At 46.6% G+C, this 15,521-nt stretch overlaps 1 protein-coding gene across 2 annotated transcripts; it reads left to right on the top strand.

Moving 5' to 3' along the window:
- Positions 1-3,440: 3,440 nt before the first annotated feature.
- On the top strand, positions 3,441-15,521 carry LOC122746864 (zinc finger protein 345-like). 2 transcript variants are annotated; one of them, XM_043992922.1, is made up of 5 exons: positions 3,441-3,578; positions 4,054-4,146; positions 9,839-9,965; positions 10,431-10,526; positions 12,698-15,521. In XM_043992922.1, exons 2-5 carry the CDS (start codon positions 4,111-4,113, stop codon positions 14,935-14,937), a joined length of 2,499 nt encoding a protein of 832 aa, XP_043848857.1. In that variant the 5' UTR covers positions 3,441-3,578; positions 4,054-4,110; the 3' UTR covers positions 14,938-15,521. The 2 variants fall into 2 exon arrangements, with proteins under 2 accessions (XP_043848857.1, XP_043848858.1); XM_043992923.1 differs by lacking the exon at positions 3,441-3,578 and adding an exon at positions 3,800-3,888.

Raw genomic sequence — 15,521 nt, 5'->3', positions numbered from 1 at the left:
CTGAGGCTGGATTTGAACTCAGCTCCTCCTGAATCCACCAGTGCTTTATCCATTATGCCACCTACCTGCCCCGACCCTTAGTCTTGACAATAAATTGTTGGAAACATTTGAGTCAGTCCTTTTAAGTGTGGAGGCCTGAAACCAGATTGTAAAGGGTTGTGAAGTGAGAAGAGGGAGAGTACAGGTAGTGAGTGTAAACAAATTTTCTGCAAATTCGTTGTACCTAGTAATGGATGAGAGATAAAAAGCAATAGATTCATGATTAATGGGACCATGGGAGTGATTGGGAAGGGGGTGAGGCAGGATGTTCAAGAAGCCTGGAGAGGCTGGCATCCAGAAAATCCATGGAGGGAAACCCCTCTTGGTCGTTGGTGAAGAGAAGTGCCATTCCCTTCATCAATATAAAGGAGAGGAGCTTGAGGGATGATATCAAGGGGTTATGAGTGGACCCTCTGCTCAATTACATATGGGACAAGGTTTTTGGCTGTGAAGGAAGGGAGGGGTGAGGGAAATTTGGTAGGCCTGAGGAGAGAAAAAAGTTTGGACTGATTGCTTTGGGGAGTGAATTAGAGAGTCAATTAGGAATAAAAGGATTGTCTTGGGAGTGGTGATGGACAACTATTAGATAACAAATTGTGGATTTAGCACAGACCAGCAAATCTTGAACTTCACAGGATCCTAGATGAGCCATTGGAAGGGACTTCAGAAGCCAACAAATCCCACCCCCTCATTCAACAAATGAGGAATCTGAGGCCCAAAGAGCTTACATTTGACCAGTGTCACACAGGCACAAAACGTCAGATGACAATCCAACCCAGGTTCTCTGGTCCCAGAGCCAATGATCTTTCCCCTGTACCAAGCTGCTTCTTTCATTAGCATGTTACATTCAGTTATGTCCAAAAGGGAATCCGTCTTTCCTCTTAAACTTACCTTTTCCCCGAATTCCTTAGTATCCTGTGGGTCGCACCTTTTTTCCAGGCTCTAAGGTTTACTAATTCTGAGGCATCCCGGACTCCTTCCCTTCCCTCCATGTCCATGTGGCAGCATAATCTTGGGTCCACCTGCTGAGGTCACATCTCCCTCACCCTCAAATGGTAACTGCACTCAAGTCCTTGTCACATCTTACATGAAGTGCTGTCATAGTCTTTTTTTGAATTGTTATTTTGGTCATTCGCTCTCCTTTTATCCTCCCCTGGCAAACTGTAAGGGATGAAAATTCTAGCTATACTGTCTAAAATATCTAATGAGTGGTCGCCAATAAATTATAAGCTTTAGCAAGAGTTAGACTTTTAAGCATTTATTAAGGAGAATAAGAATTTGGTAAAGAGAGAGAGAAAGGCCTAGATTCATCTATCTATCAAAGGGAGAGCACATTTCTAGCTCCCCTCTCCACCAGAGTCCTGCCGAAAGAGAGTGAGAGAGCCAGCCTCGCCCCCTCTTCCACCCACAAGCAAAGAAAAGCCGCATGGCCTTGCCCTCAGAGGCCTTCTCCTCATGGCGGAGCTTTGCTACAGTAAGTCTCCAGCAGATGGCTTCATTCCAATTGTTACAAAACCAAGGGACAAAGTTCAGCAGCATCACTGCCCTGCCCCTCTCCCCCCATCCACAAACACAAGAGAAAGTGGCAGAAAAAAGGCTCCATGGCCTCTACAGACCATGACCCTGGGGAAAATGCTCCTTTGTGTCTGGAGTACAGCAAGAAGTACCTGTCAGGTTTCTGTGGGTCAATTAGACCCAAAGAACCAAATAGCCTTCAGTCTAGTTCGTCCTAACAGTTTGTAGGGATACAAGTTACAGGCATGAGGGCTGTGGTCCTAACTGCCCAAATGACTTGGAGGACTGACCCTGTTTCAGTTCTTTGCAATAGTCTGCTTGGACTCAGCTTCCAGCCTCACTTTTTGATCCCATTTTTCATGTCAAACTCTATGGGATCTCCTTAGTTTGGTCTGACCTATTCATCTTCAAATTATCTGTTTATTTAATGAGGTAGCCTCTATTTGAAAAGAAAGGCCCCAATGCTTAGCATAGAGTGGTCCCTGTTTAAGAAGAGCATGCTAAACAAAGAAGCCCCAGGAGCCCAGAAAACCCTAGAGCAACAGGCAAAGTCCCTTTTGCCACAGACTGTTGGCAGGGGCACAGGAAGTGGCAGGAAGGGTCCCCCTCTGTTCACCCCAGCTTGAGGCCACTCCAGTCCTGAACCTGGACCTGTTACACCCCAGGGCTGAGCTTCTCCTCCTTGCCCCCAATACCAGCGATGTTTTCCCAGACCAGAGTCCAGTAAAGCACCACTTCTTCTGCCTTTGCCTCTAATGCATGCAGGACCCCAGCAGACTGTCCTGTGGAGGGCCAGCCTCCCTGACCACACTTGCTCTCCTCTCAGTAAAGCTCACTGGCCACCCTGTCAATCTGCCGCCATCTTGTACTGCACTTTGTCCACCGGGGCTGCACCTCCCCACCACACCAGAGCTGTCCTTGCAAGTGTGAGCTGCTGACCATGCAGCTGCCCAGACGTTCCCACGGGTTTTTTCTTGGGGGGCTGTAGAAAGCCAGGGCTGGACGTCCAAGGCAGGGCCCATCCTTCTCCCTGACGCCGGGGTTGGGAGGAGGGCCCCTGCCCCAGGCCCAGTGCCCTTCGGGTTTTTCCCTGGCGACGCCAATGACAGATAAGGGAGGCGGACTGTCGCCTTTCCCCATGCAGGGTGGGTACCAAGACACCCCCAGCAGCTGGCGATGTCCCTACAAAGCTGCCCTGAAGGCGCTTGGATGAGTCCAGGTAGCGAGCGTCGCCACCCCGGGCAGAAGGGCAGGGGCTGAGCGGGATGGGAAGGGTCAAGGGATGGTTTGGAGGATGGGGAGAGTGGGGACGAGAGAGGGAGGCACACCTGGTGCAGGCAGGTAGAAGGGTGTGCCCCCAGGACAGGCCCCCTTCCCAGCTGAGACACGCGGGGGAAGGAGGAGGAAGGGGGGGGGCTGGAGAAGAGGTGGGGGCACGAGGCAGCTCCCCGCGAATGGCCTCCAGCCTCTTTGGGGATATCCGAGCCCAGGGTCTCAGGCCAGAGAGGGCTCAGAGCCATCCACTGGACACTAGGACAGCATCTCGGTGTAGCATCTTTCTTGATGTCGGGCCCCTGGGGCGGTCTGGGGGCTGAGGCGGGATTCCGGCCCCAGGTCCCAGTCGCCTAACCCTAACCCTAAACCTAATTTTCTCGCCTAATCCGGCCTAATCCCAGAGGAAGGCCGGACCAGGGTCTCAGGCAGGGCTCCTTCTCTGCTAGGCATGCGCAGCCTGCCTGAGAACTACATTTCCCAGGAAGCTTTGCCAGCCCAGGTGAGTGAGGGTGAAGTGGCAAGCGTGACAGGCCAGGTGCAACTGGCATGGGAAAAAAACCAGGACAGATTCTGTTCCCGATTGGAGGAGGAGTCACACGGGGGCGGGGTCGTATGACGCCACATCCGCTCCTGTCTCCACTCTCCTCGCTTCCGTCCAGTCTCAAGAGTCCTAAGCAGGTTGGAGGTCACCTGAGACCCGCTCTGCGCTCAGCCGCTGCCGCAGCCCGAGCCCCGCGTCCCCGGCTGGGGTAAGTGGGGGACACCAAGGTGGGCTCGGCCGGGCGGGCGCCTGGTTGCCTTGGAGGCTCCCTGAGTGAGAGGAGGAGACCGGGAACCTTGGATACCGTCAGCCCCGCCCTCTCGGGGAGGGGAGGTGCTCATTGGTCATCCGGCGGCGCGCTTGGAGCCAATCCGCAGCGCCTGCCCTTGCTCCGCCTCAAGAGGCGGGCCCTGCTTTGGGCGGGGCGGGGGAATATGGAGGCCCAGGCAGCGGGCAGCAGGTGGGAGGCTGCCACGTGGGAGCCCATGTGGGCTTGCCAGTGGGCAGCTGGGGAAGAGGTAGGAGAGCCGGCCTGGCAGGGCCGCCCGCGGCATGGCGGGCGAGCTCTGTGCCCCCTTGGCTCCCTCCCCGGGTCCCGGGTGTCCCCAGCTCCCCACCCCCCACCCCAGGCAGGCATGGGGGTCCTGGCCGTGACCTCCGTACGGACTCTCCTTCCTTCCTAGCTCTGCTTCACATGACGCTGCCCATGCCCACGAGGAGGTAGGCCTGGGGAGGACAAGATGGCCCCTGTGCTCCTGTCAGCTGGGACCCCACAGGTGAGTGGGGGTTGGTCTTTTCTTGACATGTCACGTCTATTGGGATTGTCCTTCCCTGTGCTGTCTTGTAAATTGTCTGGATAGGCTCTCATTCTGATGTTGCTTCCCTTTAGGCTCTTCTTCATTTTTCCTTTCTTGAGTTATGGTCTGCGTGGATACGTTTCAGATTTCCACCTTTCTCCGTGGTTTATGAGTTTGTGCCCTACCCCATGATATCCCTCTGTGTCATTCTGCAGAGAGCTTGAGAGGAGCACAGACTTACTGATATTCCTGCACAAAAGTCAACATAGGGTGTTTGGTGATGTTCATTTTTTTTGTTTAATCTTTTAAAATCCCGTATAGTTATACATGTATGTGTGTCAGCCAAAATCCACACTCGCTACCCCTCGGCACAACCCCTAACTAAGAAAGCAAGAAAAACCAAACACTTCAGATGAGCCCAGTCAAGGACCACAAATTCCTCCAAAATAGATGCTTCTCTGCATTCTCAATCTCCTGGAGGTGGGCGGCAGGTTTCTATGACTCCTGGAACTGGGATTTGTATTGTGTTGGTCAGAGTTCCTATGGTTTTCAAAGATGTTTCATTGGCTTCTATTCTTACTGATAAAAATGTTTCAGTCTTATTTTTATTGGTATCATTTGTTTTTGTGTTTTCTTCCTTTCTGGATATGTTGCTCCCGCAATCCCCATCCTACAAACCATCTCTTGTAACAAGGATTTAAAAAGAAAGAGGGCAACACCAATCAACTTACAAGTAATGTCTGATAACATGTATAGCATTTTCCAGTCGTATATTGTGACCTTGGCAGCAAGAAGGAAAGAGAGATGTGTTTATTTTTACAGTGATTTATCTCTTCATCCAGATGTTCCCCCAGCCGTTTCAAATTCAGCACGTCCAGAATAGAGCTCGTTATCATTGTCCTGCCTCTCTTTGGAACATCCATATTACTATTTAGGGTGCCATCAGTATCACATTGCTCAGGCTTGCAAGGTTATTGTCAGTCTCAACACTAAAGGTTGGGGCTCGGTGTGTCTGTGTCATTTCATATGTGGAATTTCCCCCACATGTTGTCTTCTTTGTTAGAATGTGAGCTCCTTGAGGGCAGAGACCATGGCATCCCAGTTCTTGGCACAGTGCTCAGCACACAGTAAGGCTTTAGTAAATCTGTACTGACTTAATTAGGTGCATTTAGGCACAGGTGGCTTTTCCTGGGAGTTTGCTGAGAAGCAGATGAGAGCTAGAAGACAGGAGTGGGAATGCTGGGACTGAGAGGGTGTGGCTGGTGTGGGTACTTCCTCAGGTGAAGATTGGGGAACATGCTCATCAGTCAGAGGTGAAGTTGTAGCCAATGTGAGAAGGCTTCTGGGGGAGGAGCTCAGGGAATGGTTTGGGTCGTCCTGGCCAAGCTGGGCCTGCAGTGTGATGGGGTGGAGAGGGAAATTGTTAGTCAGTCCCTGAACTCACAGAGGGGCCTGCCCTGGGACTTGGCAGATAATGGCCAGCAGGTTCTGGATCGGGTAATGAGTTTGGAGAGAGGAGGGCTGGCAGGAGGCAGACTTGCTGAATGATCATGGCGGGAGGAAAGACTTGAAGTGGCAGTGGAAAGCAAGGGGCACTTCAGCTTTGCCACCTATACCAGGGATTGGTGGGTATGGAAGAGTGTGGCTGAGGACACAGTGTCATCAGCAGGGGAGCCAGGCCCCAGTGAGTTCTGGGGGACAAAAGGAAAGAAGAGAAAAATGGCTAAAGGAACTGTGTTCCTCATTGGGTTGGAGTTCCCAAGGGCACACGGGAAGAGGGAAGCAGACCTGCAGGGGGCACTTTCAACAAAAACAACAAGCAAGCATTTCTGACTAAGCACCTACTATGTGCCCTGTGCTAAGCATGGGCATAGAAAGAAAGGTAGAAACAGTCCCTGTTCTCAAGGGGTTCATCGTCTATTGGCAGAGACCACAAGCCAACATCTACATACAAACAGGAAGTGTAGAGGGTAATGGAGAGATGATCATTAAAAGGAAGGGACTTAGGTCAGAGTAGGATTGAAGGGTATGGGAACAAGGGTGGGGAAGTGAGCTCTGTTCTTTGGAAAATGCCAGTTCTTGGGGAATGTGTCCCATGTGTAGAAATAGTTTTGCTGATGAAAGCAGGTGATAAGAAGGTTTCAGGTCTGTCTTTGGCCCTGGTGCTCAAGGCCTTCAGCTGCCCAGGAATGTGTCAGGTGATGGTGCTGTGTCCCGGGGAGCTGGAAGCCTGATCTTGTAACAGATGGGTGAAGGATCAGTCACTGTTATGATCTGAGGTCTCTAGGACCTTATTGAAAGGAAAAGGAAAAGGTGATGCTCTGTCTGTTTCTTCTTGCCCAGTCTTGCAACAAACACCAAGAGGGCTTTAAAGCCTACGTCAGATCAATGGATCTTTTGTTGTTTTTTTTATTTTTGGTTTTGTTTTTTGCGGGGCAATTAGGGTTAAGTGACTTGCCCAGGGTCACACAGCTAGTAAGCATCAAGTGTCTGAGGTCAAATTTGAACTCGGGTCCTCCTGAATCTGGGTCCGGTGCTTTGTCCACTGTGACACCTAGCTGCCCAGTAAACACCTTTTTCACCAGTGACTTCAAAACTGCCACAACTCACCTCCCAACCCTCCCAGCTGAGGATTTCATCTTTACTGAGAAGGATGAAGCCACTGTCCACCAATGCCTTCTTTCCCCATTCCCATCGTCACTGCCTGTACCCCTTCATCTAGTCTCTTTGTCCACCTTGCCCTCTCTGTGGTCTCCGACACCTGACCACACTCTCCTGGATACTCTGGTCTCTGGGTTCTTGCGATGCTGCCTTCTTTTGGGTCTCCTCCTACGTGTCTCACCCTTCTCTCAGGCTCCTCTGGTGGGTCACTGAACGTACCCCCACCCAACTCTGGGTGACCCAATGGTCGGTCATGGGCCCAGGTATAAGCAGTTTATCAAGCTTGTTAAAAAGCAGTCTGGGGGCAGCTAGGTGGCACAGAGGACAAAGCACTGGACCCGGATTCAGGAGGACCTGAGTTCAAATTTGACCTCAGACACTTGACGCTTACTAGCTGTGTGACCCTGGGCAAGTCACTTAACCCCAATGGCCCAGCAAAAGAAAAAAAAAAGGTGTTACTATTGAGGTGCTTTTCCCCATGCAGTGAGAGAGGGAGTGAGGGAAAGAATGAATGTGAATGAGAAATTTTATCTCCTTTGCTTATGAAATGTTTTTCAACCTTATTTGCTAGAAAAATGTGGATAATTATTTGCAGACAAGTGAAGAATAGTCAGGTGGTGCTACAGAGGGTATGTGAGGGGCCTCTATTCTTGGACACAGGTAAAATATAAATAGGTGTTTGTGTCTTTGTTTTTCATTTGTGATATTTATTAGTTATGCATATTTCTGAATTTTAGTGTCATTTAATTGTGGAGAAATCAGAGTAAGTACTATTGGGAGAGGAAGTTTCTTTAGTTCATTGAGTAATATTGCATGAAATGGGGAGAATGATGTAAGTAATTAATGAGAAAGAAGTTTCCATTTAATTAGTAAGAATCTATCCACCTGTGTCCCGGGCAATTCTAAAATTCAAGGGAATAAGAGTAAATGAGAGGGGCAGCTAGATGGCACAGTGGATAAAGCACTGGCCCTGGATTCAGGAGGACCTGAGTTCAAATCTGACCTTAGATGCTTGCCACTTACAAGCTGTGTGACCCTGGACAAGTCACTTAACCCTCATTGCCCTGCAAAAAAAAAAAAAAAAACAACAGTAAATGAGAAAATCAACCCAAGGCCTGTGTTGAATGGAGAGCTGTGAATGTGAGGAGTGGCCCCTTCTTCTTCTTCCTCTTGCAGTTAGAGTTAAATCTCACAGTCTTCATCCCACCATCTCCCCCATTTTCCAGATGCACAGTAGTGAACCCACTGACATTCCCAGTTCAAACCCCTTCCTCAGTGTCTTCTTCCCATTCACAATTTTTTACACTAACATTGACTTTGGGGACATTTCAGTTGAGCGGCGTCGTTCTTTCAACTGAACAAGATGCTTGTGCTTTCTGAGCACGGGGGGTGGGGGGTGGGGGGGTGGGGGGGTGAGGAAGGCCTGTGCTGGGGGGGGGGTGAGGAAGGCCTGTGCTGGGGGGGGGGGTGTGAGGAAGGCCTGTGCTGGGGCGGGGGGGGGGTGAGGAAGGCCTGTGCTGGGGTGGGGGGGGGTGAGGAAGGCCTGTGCTGGGGCGGGGGGGGGGGTGACTGCAGAGAGGGAGGCCTGTGGGACCGGTGTCCTGAAGGCAGAAATGGTAAGACTTGGCAGCAGTTTGGAGGGAGTGTGAGGGAGGGTCAAGGATGATAATGAGGTTGTAAGCCTGGGCAACTGGGAGGATGGAGGAGCCTTGGGCAATAGCAGGGATGTTGAGAAGAGGGGAAGGTTTTGGTGGGAAAGATCATGAGTTCAGTTGAGTTTGAGATGCCAGTTACAGCACATCCAGGCTAAGATGTCCAACAGGGTAGATACACAAACATGGAGATGAGCTGCCTGATTGTGATCATTGCACTCATAGGAACTGATGAGATGACCTGATGACATAGTATAGAGGCAGAGGAAGAGAACATCCCAGAAAGAGCCTTGGGGTCCCCATGGTTAGCGGTGGGGAGGTGGGGGTGGGTATGATGTGGTTGAAGATCCAGCAAAAGAGACTGAGAAGGAATGGTCAGACAGGTGGGAGGAGAAGCGGGAGAGAGCAGGGACAAGAAAACCTATTGTAGAGAAATTGTTGTGGAGAAGAAGGGGACCCTCTTAAAGCCTGCTGTGAGAATTAGAACGACACCAACATGCTGAGAAAGAGAATCCTGGGGAAGCTCTGCCATGAGGAGAAAGTGTCTGACTTAGTGTTGGGAAGTTACCACCTGTTAGTTGTGTCCATCAAAGTTACCAGCCAATTAGCTTGGAGCTGTGGGCAATAGGGGACTCCTGGGAGAAGGGGGAGGATCTTGGCCGTTTCATGTCCAGACTTGGGCTTGGCGGCAGAGGCAGCAGGGACAGGCAGAATAGGGGTACTTTATCCACGAGTTTCTCTTTACTAACCCCTAATATACTTTAATAAATACTTAATGCCCCAAAATTGGTGCTATACGTTTTTTCATTTAAGGCGACCACTCATTAGATTTTAGACATCACAGCTAGAATTTTAGGCCCTTACACTGCTCAGAAGTATTATTACCTATGATAGTTACTTTGATTTCATCAAGTCATAAGACTTCCATTAATTCTCAGATTACCTTGCTCTACCATCCCATCTGCCTCTGGTGCTTTGTATTATACTATTTTATGTCATTAAAAGTTTTCTTTTTGATTTGTTTCTCCATTCTGTGGTTTATTTTTGTTTGTTTTTGGCAGATGCACATTTGTCAGTGTACAATACATTAATGAGATTTTTTTTAATGTACTTGTTTTCCTAAACAAGCGTCATTAACAAACAAATGTTACAGTATACCAAAACCAGAAAAGAGGATAAAAAATATATGAATTTTGAAAACACAATAATGGTAAACAAAAACTGAGTAACGTCTGTCATGAGCAATTTTTTTTATTAAATTTAATGAGGTAGAAACAGAATTTTCTTGTTTGTTTACCTCTCTTACAAAGTCTATATCTGTGAGTCTTTCATAAACTCAAATGTACTTGGTGTTTCAGGAAGCAGTGACCTTCAAGGATGTGCTGGTGGACTTCACCCAGGAAGAATGGGTGTACCTGGACCTTTCTCAGAAGGAGTTTTACAGGAATGTAATGCTGGAGAACTATACTAACTTGGTCTCCCTGGGTAAGGCTAGCTTCCCCTGGTACTCAGACTTTTCCCAACTGAAGGCATCTGTGCATACCTTAGTAAATACTGTAGGATCTATGGACTGCACCAGATGTCTGCTAAGGTAGCTTCCAATTCTGGAATTCTGTGACTCTTTGATTCTGGCTGTTAAGCACTTAACGTTTTTGGGAGGCAAAGATCAGAGATTCCTAATCTTTTGGGGTCTGAGAGAGACTGGATACACATATGCTTCCTGCTTGTTGGTGAAAATTGTTGCTTTTTGATCAAAGGAGATTATATTTGTAAATTGCTTAGCAGAGAGCCTGGCACATGGTAGATGTGATCTAAAGGCTTATTCCCCTCCCCTTTCCCCCTTAGAATATGGTTTCACTAGAGTCTCCTACTGAAGTTATCTTCTGATTCTATTAGATTCTAATAGAGTTCTCTGTCCTGAGCCCTCCCTGTTCCATTTCCATTGAGCAGGACTTGTACTTTCCAAACCATATGTCATCTACCAGTTGGAAAGAAGGGAAGCACCATGGATTCCAGAGGGAGACATGCCAAGCATTAGCCATCCAGGTGAGTGAGCCCAACCAGGCAGGTGTGTCATTGCAAACAATAACTGGGTTGGTCCTTTAGGGAGAGTCCCTTGTAAAATGTTGAGCAGAGAGCCCCTCTTTCAGCTCCCTAGGGCTGTGGATCCAAGGGGAGCCTGCTTGTCATGAGGTTCTTAATTCAGCTTCATTGTCCCCTGAACAAGTCAGTGCCCTGACCTCAGTCCACTTGTAGGCTCCTCCTGGGGTAGAAGGAGAGGTGCCAGGAGGGGATAGATCTTTGGTCTCTTCTCTTTGGCATTGCCTCAAGAGTAGCAGTCATTTTCCTATTTTACCTCACTCGATTGTTCATTCATTTGTACTTCTTACAAGTGTCTTGGTTCACCTGCAAACAATAAAAGAAATGCCATTGTTGCTTCCCTATTGCCTTCTGATGTTGGGTTTTTTTTAAACACATTTTTTGGAATGACATTCCGTTTTCTTTAAAAGGATATAATTAGGAGGCAGCTAGGTGGCACAGTGGATAAACACCGGCCCTGGATTCAGGACGACCTGAGTTCAAATCTGGCCTCAGACACTTGACACTTACTAGCTGTGTGACCCTCGGTAAGTCACTTAACCCACATTGCCCTGTCCCCCAAAAAAACAAAAAAAAAGGATATAATTAAACAGCTTTCAGGAACTAAGAGAAGAATAAGTTGGAGGTTTTCCCTTATACTATGCAAATGGGCAAAGAGATAGGAACAGTCATTGAGGGGGAGCTGGTGTTAGAAGACAGGCTCACTGATGTTCTCTTAATGGTGCTGGGAAGTGGTCCAACCATTATTGATTTCACTTTGGAGTTAAGCAAAGTGCCTGAACTATCCCTGAACCTAGCTCTCCCACTGCTGAGCAAGTCTCTCAAGGAAATGAGAAAGAAAGCAGAGTCCAGTATTTGTGCCCAAACACAGCAGCATCTTTGGATGTTTTAAAAAAGTTTTTATTAAGTGCTTACTAAGTGCCAAGCATGGTGCTAAGTTTTGGGCATACAAACAGGAAAGTCACACAGTTCCTACCTTCCAAGAACTCACATTTTAATGGAGGAAACAACACATAGACATGGTTTCAGCTGCTAGTTGGGGAAAGGTCCCATGGTTCTTGGGGTGCATTGGCAAGACAGACGATTGTGCCTCCTCTTTAATGTCTTTCCACTGCTAACATCACATGGGTTTGTCATGTTGACCTGTTTGACACCCTTTCCAAGGCCCTTGGTGACAGACAAGGACTTTGTTTCTGGGTCTTCATCGACTGTGGCTTAAAAAAAACCTCTGTCCCTGCAGGACCCGAGGCCAGCCTGCATCTCCTCTGGGGTGGCTTCCCAGCATGGTGGCTGTGGGCACTGGGCTGGAAACATAGCTGGTCCCAAGGCTCTTGGGCCCAACATCCTGGGTTATTACTATCCAGACTTGAGGGTGATAGTCATTGAGGTCACGGTTGTGGGGGTTCGACTTGCCTGGCACAGAGTGAGCATTTTATAAATGCAATGACTATTGAACTTCATATGGAACTTTTCAAGTAGGTCTCTCCCCTCTTTGAAGTTTGTAACTTATATATACTTTGAGAATTTCTCTCAATGATTCTAGACTGTTCTCCAGAGTAGTTGGACCAATCCTCCAACGTTTTTATTATCCAAACTATCTTGTACTAGTGTAAAAAAAGAAAAAAATCAGATTAGTGGGATGTGCTCTGTAAGGAAACCTTAGAAGGAAATGCAGATGACATCCCAATTTTGGATCTTTGCTAGAACATGAACTACTGGGGGAAACTTCCATCACTGATCCAAATTGTTTAAAAACAAAACAGACACACGCAAAATTGGAGTGCAGATAGCTAAAAGGTAGGTTTATAGAATAATTTTTCTTGATGGATGGAGTCATTCTGAAAACTGTCTAGAACTGATTTAGAAATGGAAAAATCAGTAGATTGCACCAGATAAGAAAGACTCAGAAGTAATTGGATATATCTGCTAGTGCTGGATCCATGCAGAAACTATTCAAGAGAGGGATTCTTTATTTGACCAGAACTACTGGCAGAACTTGATTGTAATTTGTTGGAAAATGAAGTTTGGCAATCATTTTTATTCATTTATTTATAAGGATTATGTATGCTATGTATATAACAGCAACAGGGTTTATTTATGTTTTTCATTACTTTCAGATTGGAAAACCCAGCAAAAACTGAAGGAGCCCACTCCAAAGAAAAGCATTTCCCTGGAACAGCCATCCCAGGAGATGCTTCAGAGGGATCATCTGCTCTTTTCCCCATTGGGAGAATCCAGGAAATGTGGTGCTGTGCAACAAAGTCATCTGACCAATGACGAGAAGCATTCCTGGCCAGTTACCATCACACAAAAGAAACATCCCAATAAGGCTAGAATTCACAAACAAACTAGTTATGACAGAACCCTCAATCCAGAGCCAATCTTTCTCCCACAACAGATAGTAGGAAGGAATCTGAGTTCATGTGACACACGTTCAAAGTACTTGAAAATACATAGAGATAGACGAAAATGTAGTAGTAGATGCTCAAAGAAAACAGCTAAGTATGAATATGAGACATGCTCTAAGCATCATTCAGCTGTTGGTGGCAGTCCTGGAATAGGGACTGCAGAGAAAATTTACCACTGTAATGGATATGAGAAGACCTCCTCAAGAAAACAATGTAGTCTGCCTGAAACAATTCATACTGGAGAGAAACCTTATACAAGTAATGATTGTGTGAGTACCTTTTGCCTCACAACTGATATTCCCAAATATCAGGACATTCAAAATAGTGAAAAACCTTATCAGTGTAATGTATGTGGGAAGACATTTCGACTAAAAGCCCAACTAAATCAACATCGGACAATTCATACTGGTGAGAAACCATATAAATGTAATGAATGTGGAAAAGCCTTTCGTCTTAAAGGACAACTTAATGAACATCAGAAAATTCATACTGGTGAGAGACCTTATAAATGTATCGAGTGTGGGAAAGCCTTCTGCAGGCGCTCAAACCTTACTGAACATCGTAGAATTCATAGTGGTGAGAAACCTTATAAATGTAATGAATGTGGGAAGGCCTTTCAACTCAAAGGACATCTTAATGAACATCAGAAAATTCATAGTGGTGAGAAACCTTATAAATGTAATGAATGTGGGAAGGCCTTCTGTCATCGCACATACCTTACTAAACATCAGAAAATTCATTCTGGCCAGAAACCTTATGAATGTAATGAATGTGGGAGGGCCTTCTGCATGAGCACAGCTCTAACTGTCCATCAAAGAATCCATACTGGTGAGAAACCCTATGAATGTAATATATGTGGGAAAGCCTTTAGAGTTAAAGCCCAGCTTAATCAACATCAGTCGATTCATACGGGTGAGAAACCATTTGAATGTAATGAATGTGGAAAGGCCTTTAGACTAAAAGGATGGCTTACTGAACACCAGAAAATCCATAGTGGTGAGAAACCTTATCAATGTAGTGAATGTGGTAAGGCCTTCTGCAAGCGCTCAAACCTCACTGAACATCAGAGAATTCATACTGGAGACAAGCCTTATGAATGTATTGAATGTCAGAAGGCATTTAGCCAGAAACTAAAGCTTTTTCAACATCAGAGAATTCATACTGGTGAGAAACCTTATGAATGTCAGGAATGTGGGAGGGCCTTCTGCCTGAGCACAACTCTTACTGAGCACCGGAGAATTCATACTGGTGAGAAACCTCATGAATGTATCGAATGTGGGAAAGCTTTCCGACTAAAAGCACAGCTCAATCAACATCGCAGAATTCATACTGGAGAAAAGCCTTACAAATGTAATCACTGTGGGAAGGCTTTCTGTAAGCAATCAAACCTTACTGACCATCAGAAAATTCATACTGGAGAGAAACCTCATGAATGTATGGAATGTGGGAAGGCCTTTAGTCAGAAAATAAAACTTACTCAACATCAGACAATTCATACTGGTGAGAAACCTTATGAATGTAATGAATGTGGGAAATCTTTCCGTCTAAGCACGGGACTTACTGAACACCAGAGAATTCATAGTGGTGAGAAACATTATGAATGTAATGAATGTGGGAAGACTTTCCGCTTAAAAGCACAGCTTAATCAACATTGGAGAATTCATACTGGAGAGAAACCTTATGAATGTGATGAATGTGGAAAGGCCTTTGGACATAGGTCAGGACTTACTCAACATCAGAAAATTCATACTGGAGATAAACCTTATGAATGTGATGAATGTGGGAAGGCATTCAGATGGGTCACAGGACTTAGTCAACATCAGAGAATTCATACTGGAGAGAAACCTTATGAATGTAAGGAATGTGGGAAGGCCTTCTACTGGAATACAGCTCTAACTAAACATCAGAGAATGCATTTTACAAAGAAATTATATGGATATAATGGCTGAGAAAAAGCTTTGCTCCAGAACAAGATCTTCCTGTAGGTCAGCACTCTATCCATAGGTGTCCCTCAGGCTTCTGTAATGAGCCCTCTTTTCTCTATATACTACTTCACTTTGCGATCTCATCAGTTCCCATGGGTTTAATTACCATCTTTATGCTCATCATACTCAAATCTAACTTTTCTGCCCAAGTCTCTCTGCTGAACTCCAACCTTGCATCTCCAATTGCCTTTCAGACATGTTAAACTACTAGTAGACATCTTAAACTCAATATTTCCAAAATAGGACTGGCTATCCCTCTCCCTTAACAGGCCTGCCTCCTACCCTATCTATTAATGTAAAGGGTAATATCACCCTCCCAGTCCTTCTTCAGGTTCCCTACTATCACCCCCAATTTCCAAGTGATTGCCAAGGCCTGTTAATATTACCTTTGCAACATCTTGCAAATCCATCCCTTTCTCTCTTCTGACATTGCCTACACCCTGGTGCAGGCCCTCATCACTTCACACTTTGATGATTACAGTATAATACTGGTAGGTCAGCCTGCTTCAAACCCCTGCCTACTGTACTTCATTCTCTCATTAAAGTGG

This window comes from Dromiciops gliroides, chromosome 3 (genome assembly GCF_019393635.1).
Source record: "Dromiciops gliroides isolate mDroGli1 chromosome 3, mDroGli1.pri, whole genome shotgun sequence".
Classification (NCBI taxonomy): Eukaryota; Metazoa; Chordata; class Mammalia; order Microbiotheria; family Microbiotheriidae; genus Dromiciops; species Dromiciops gliroides.
This window is presented reverse-complemented; position numbering and strand designations above follow the sequence as displayed.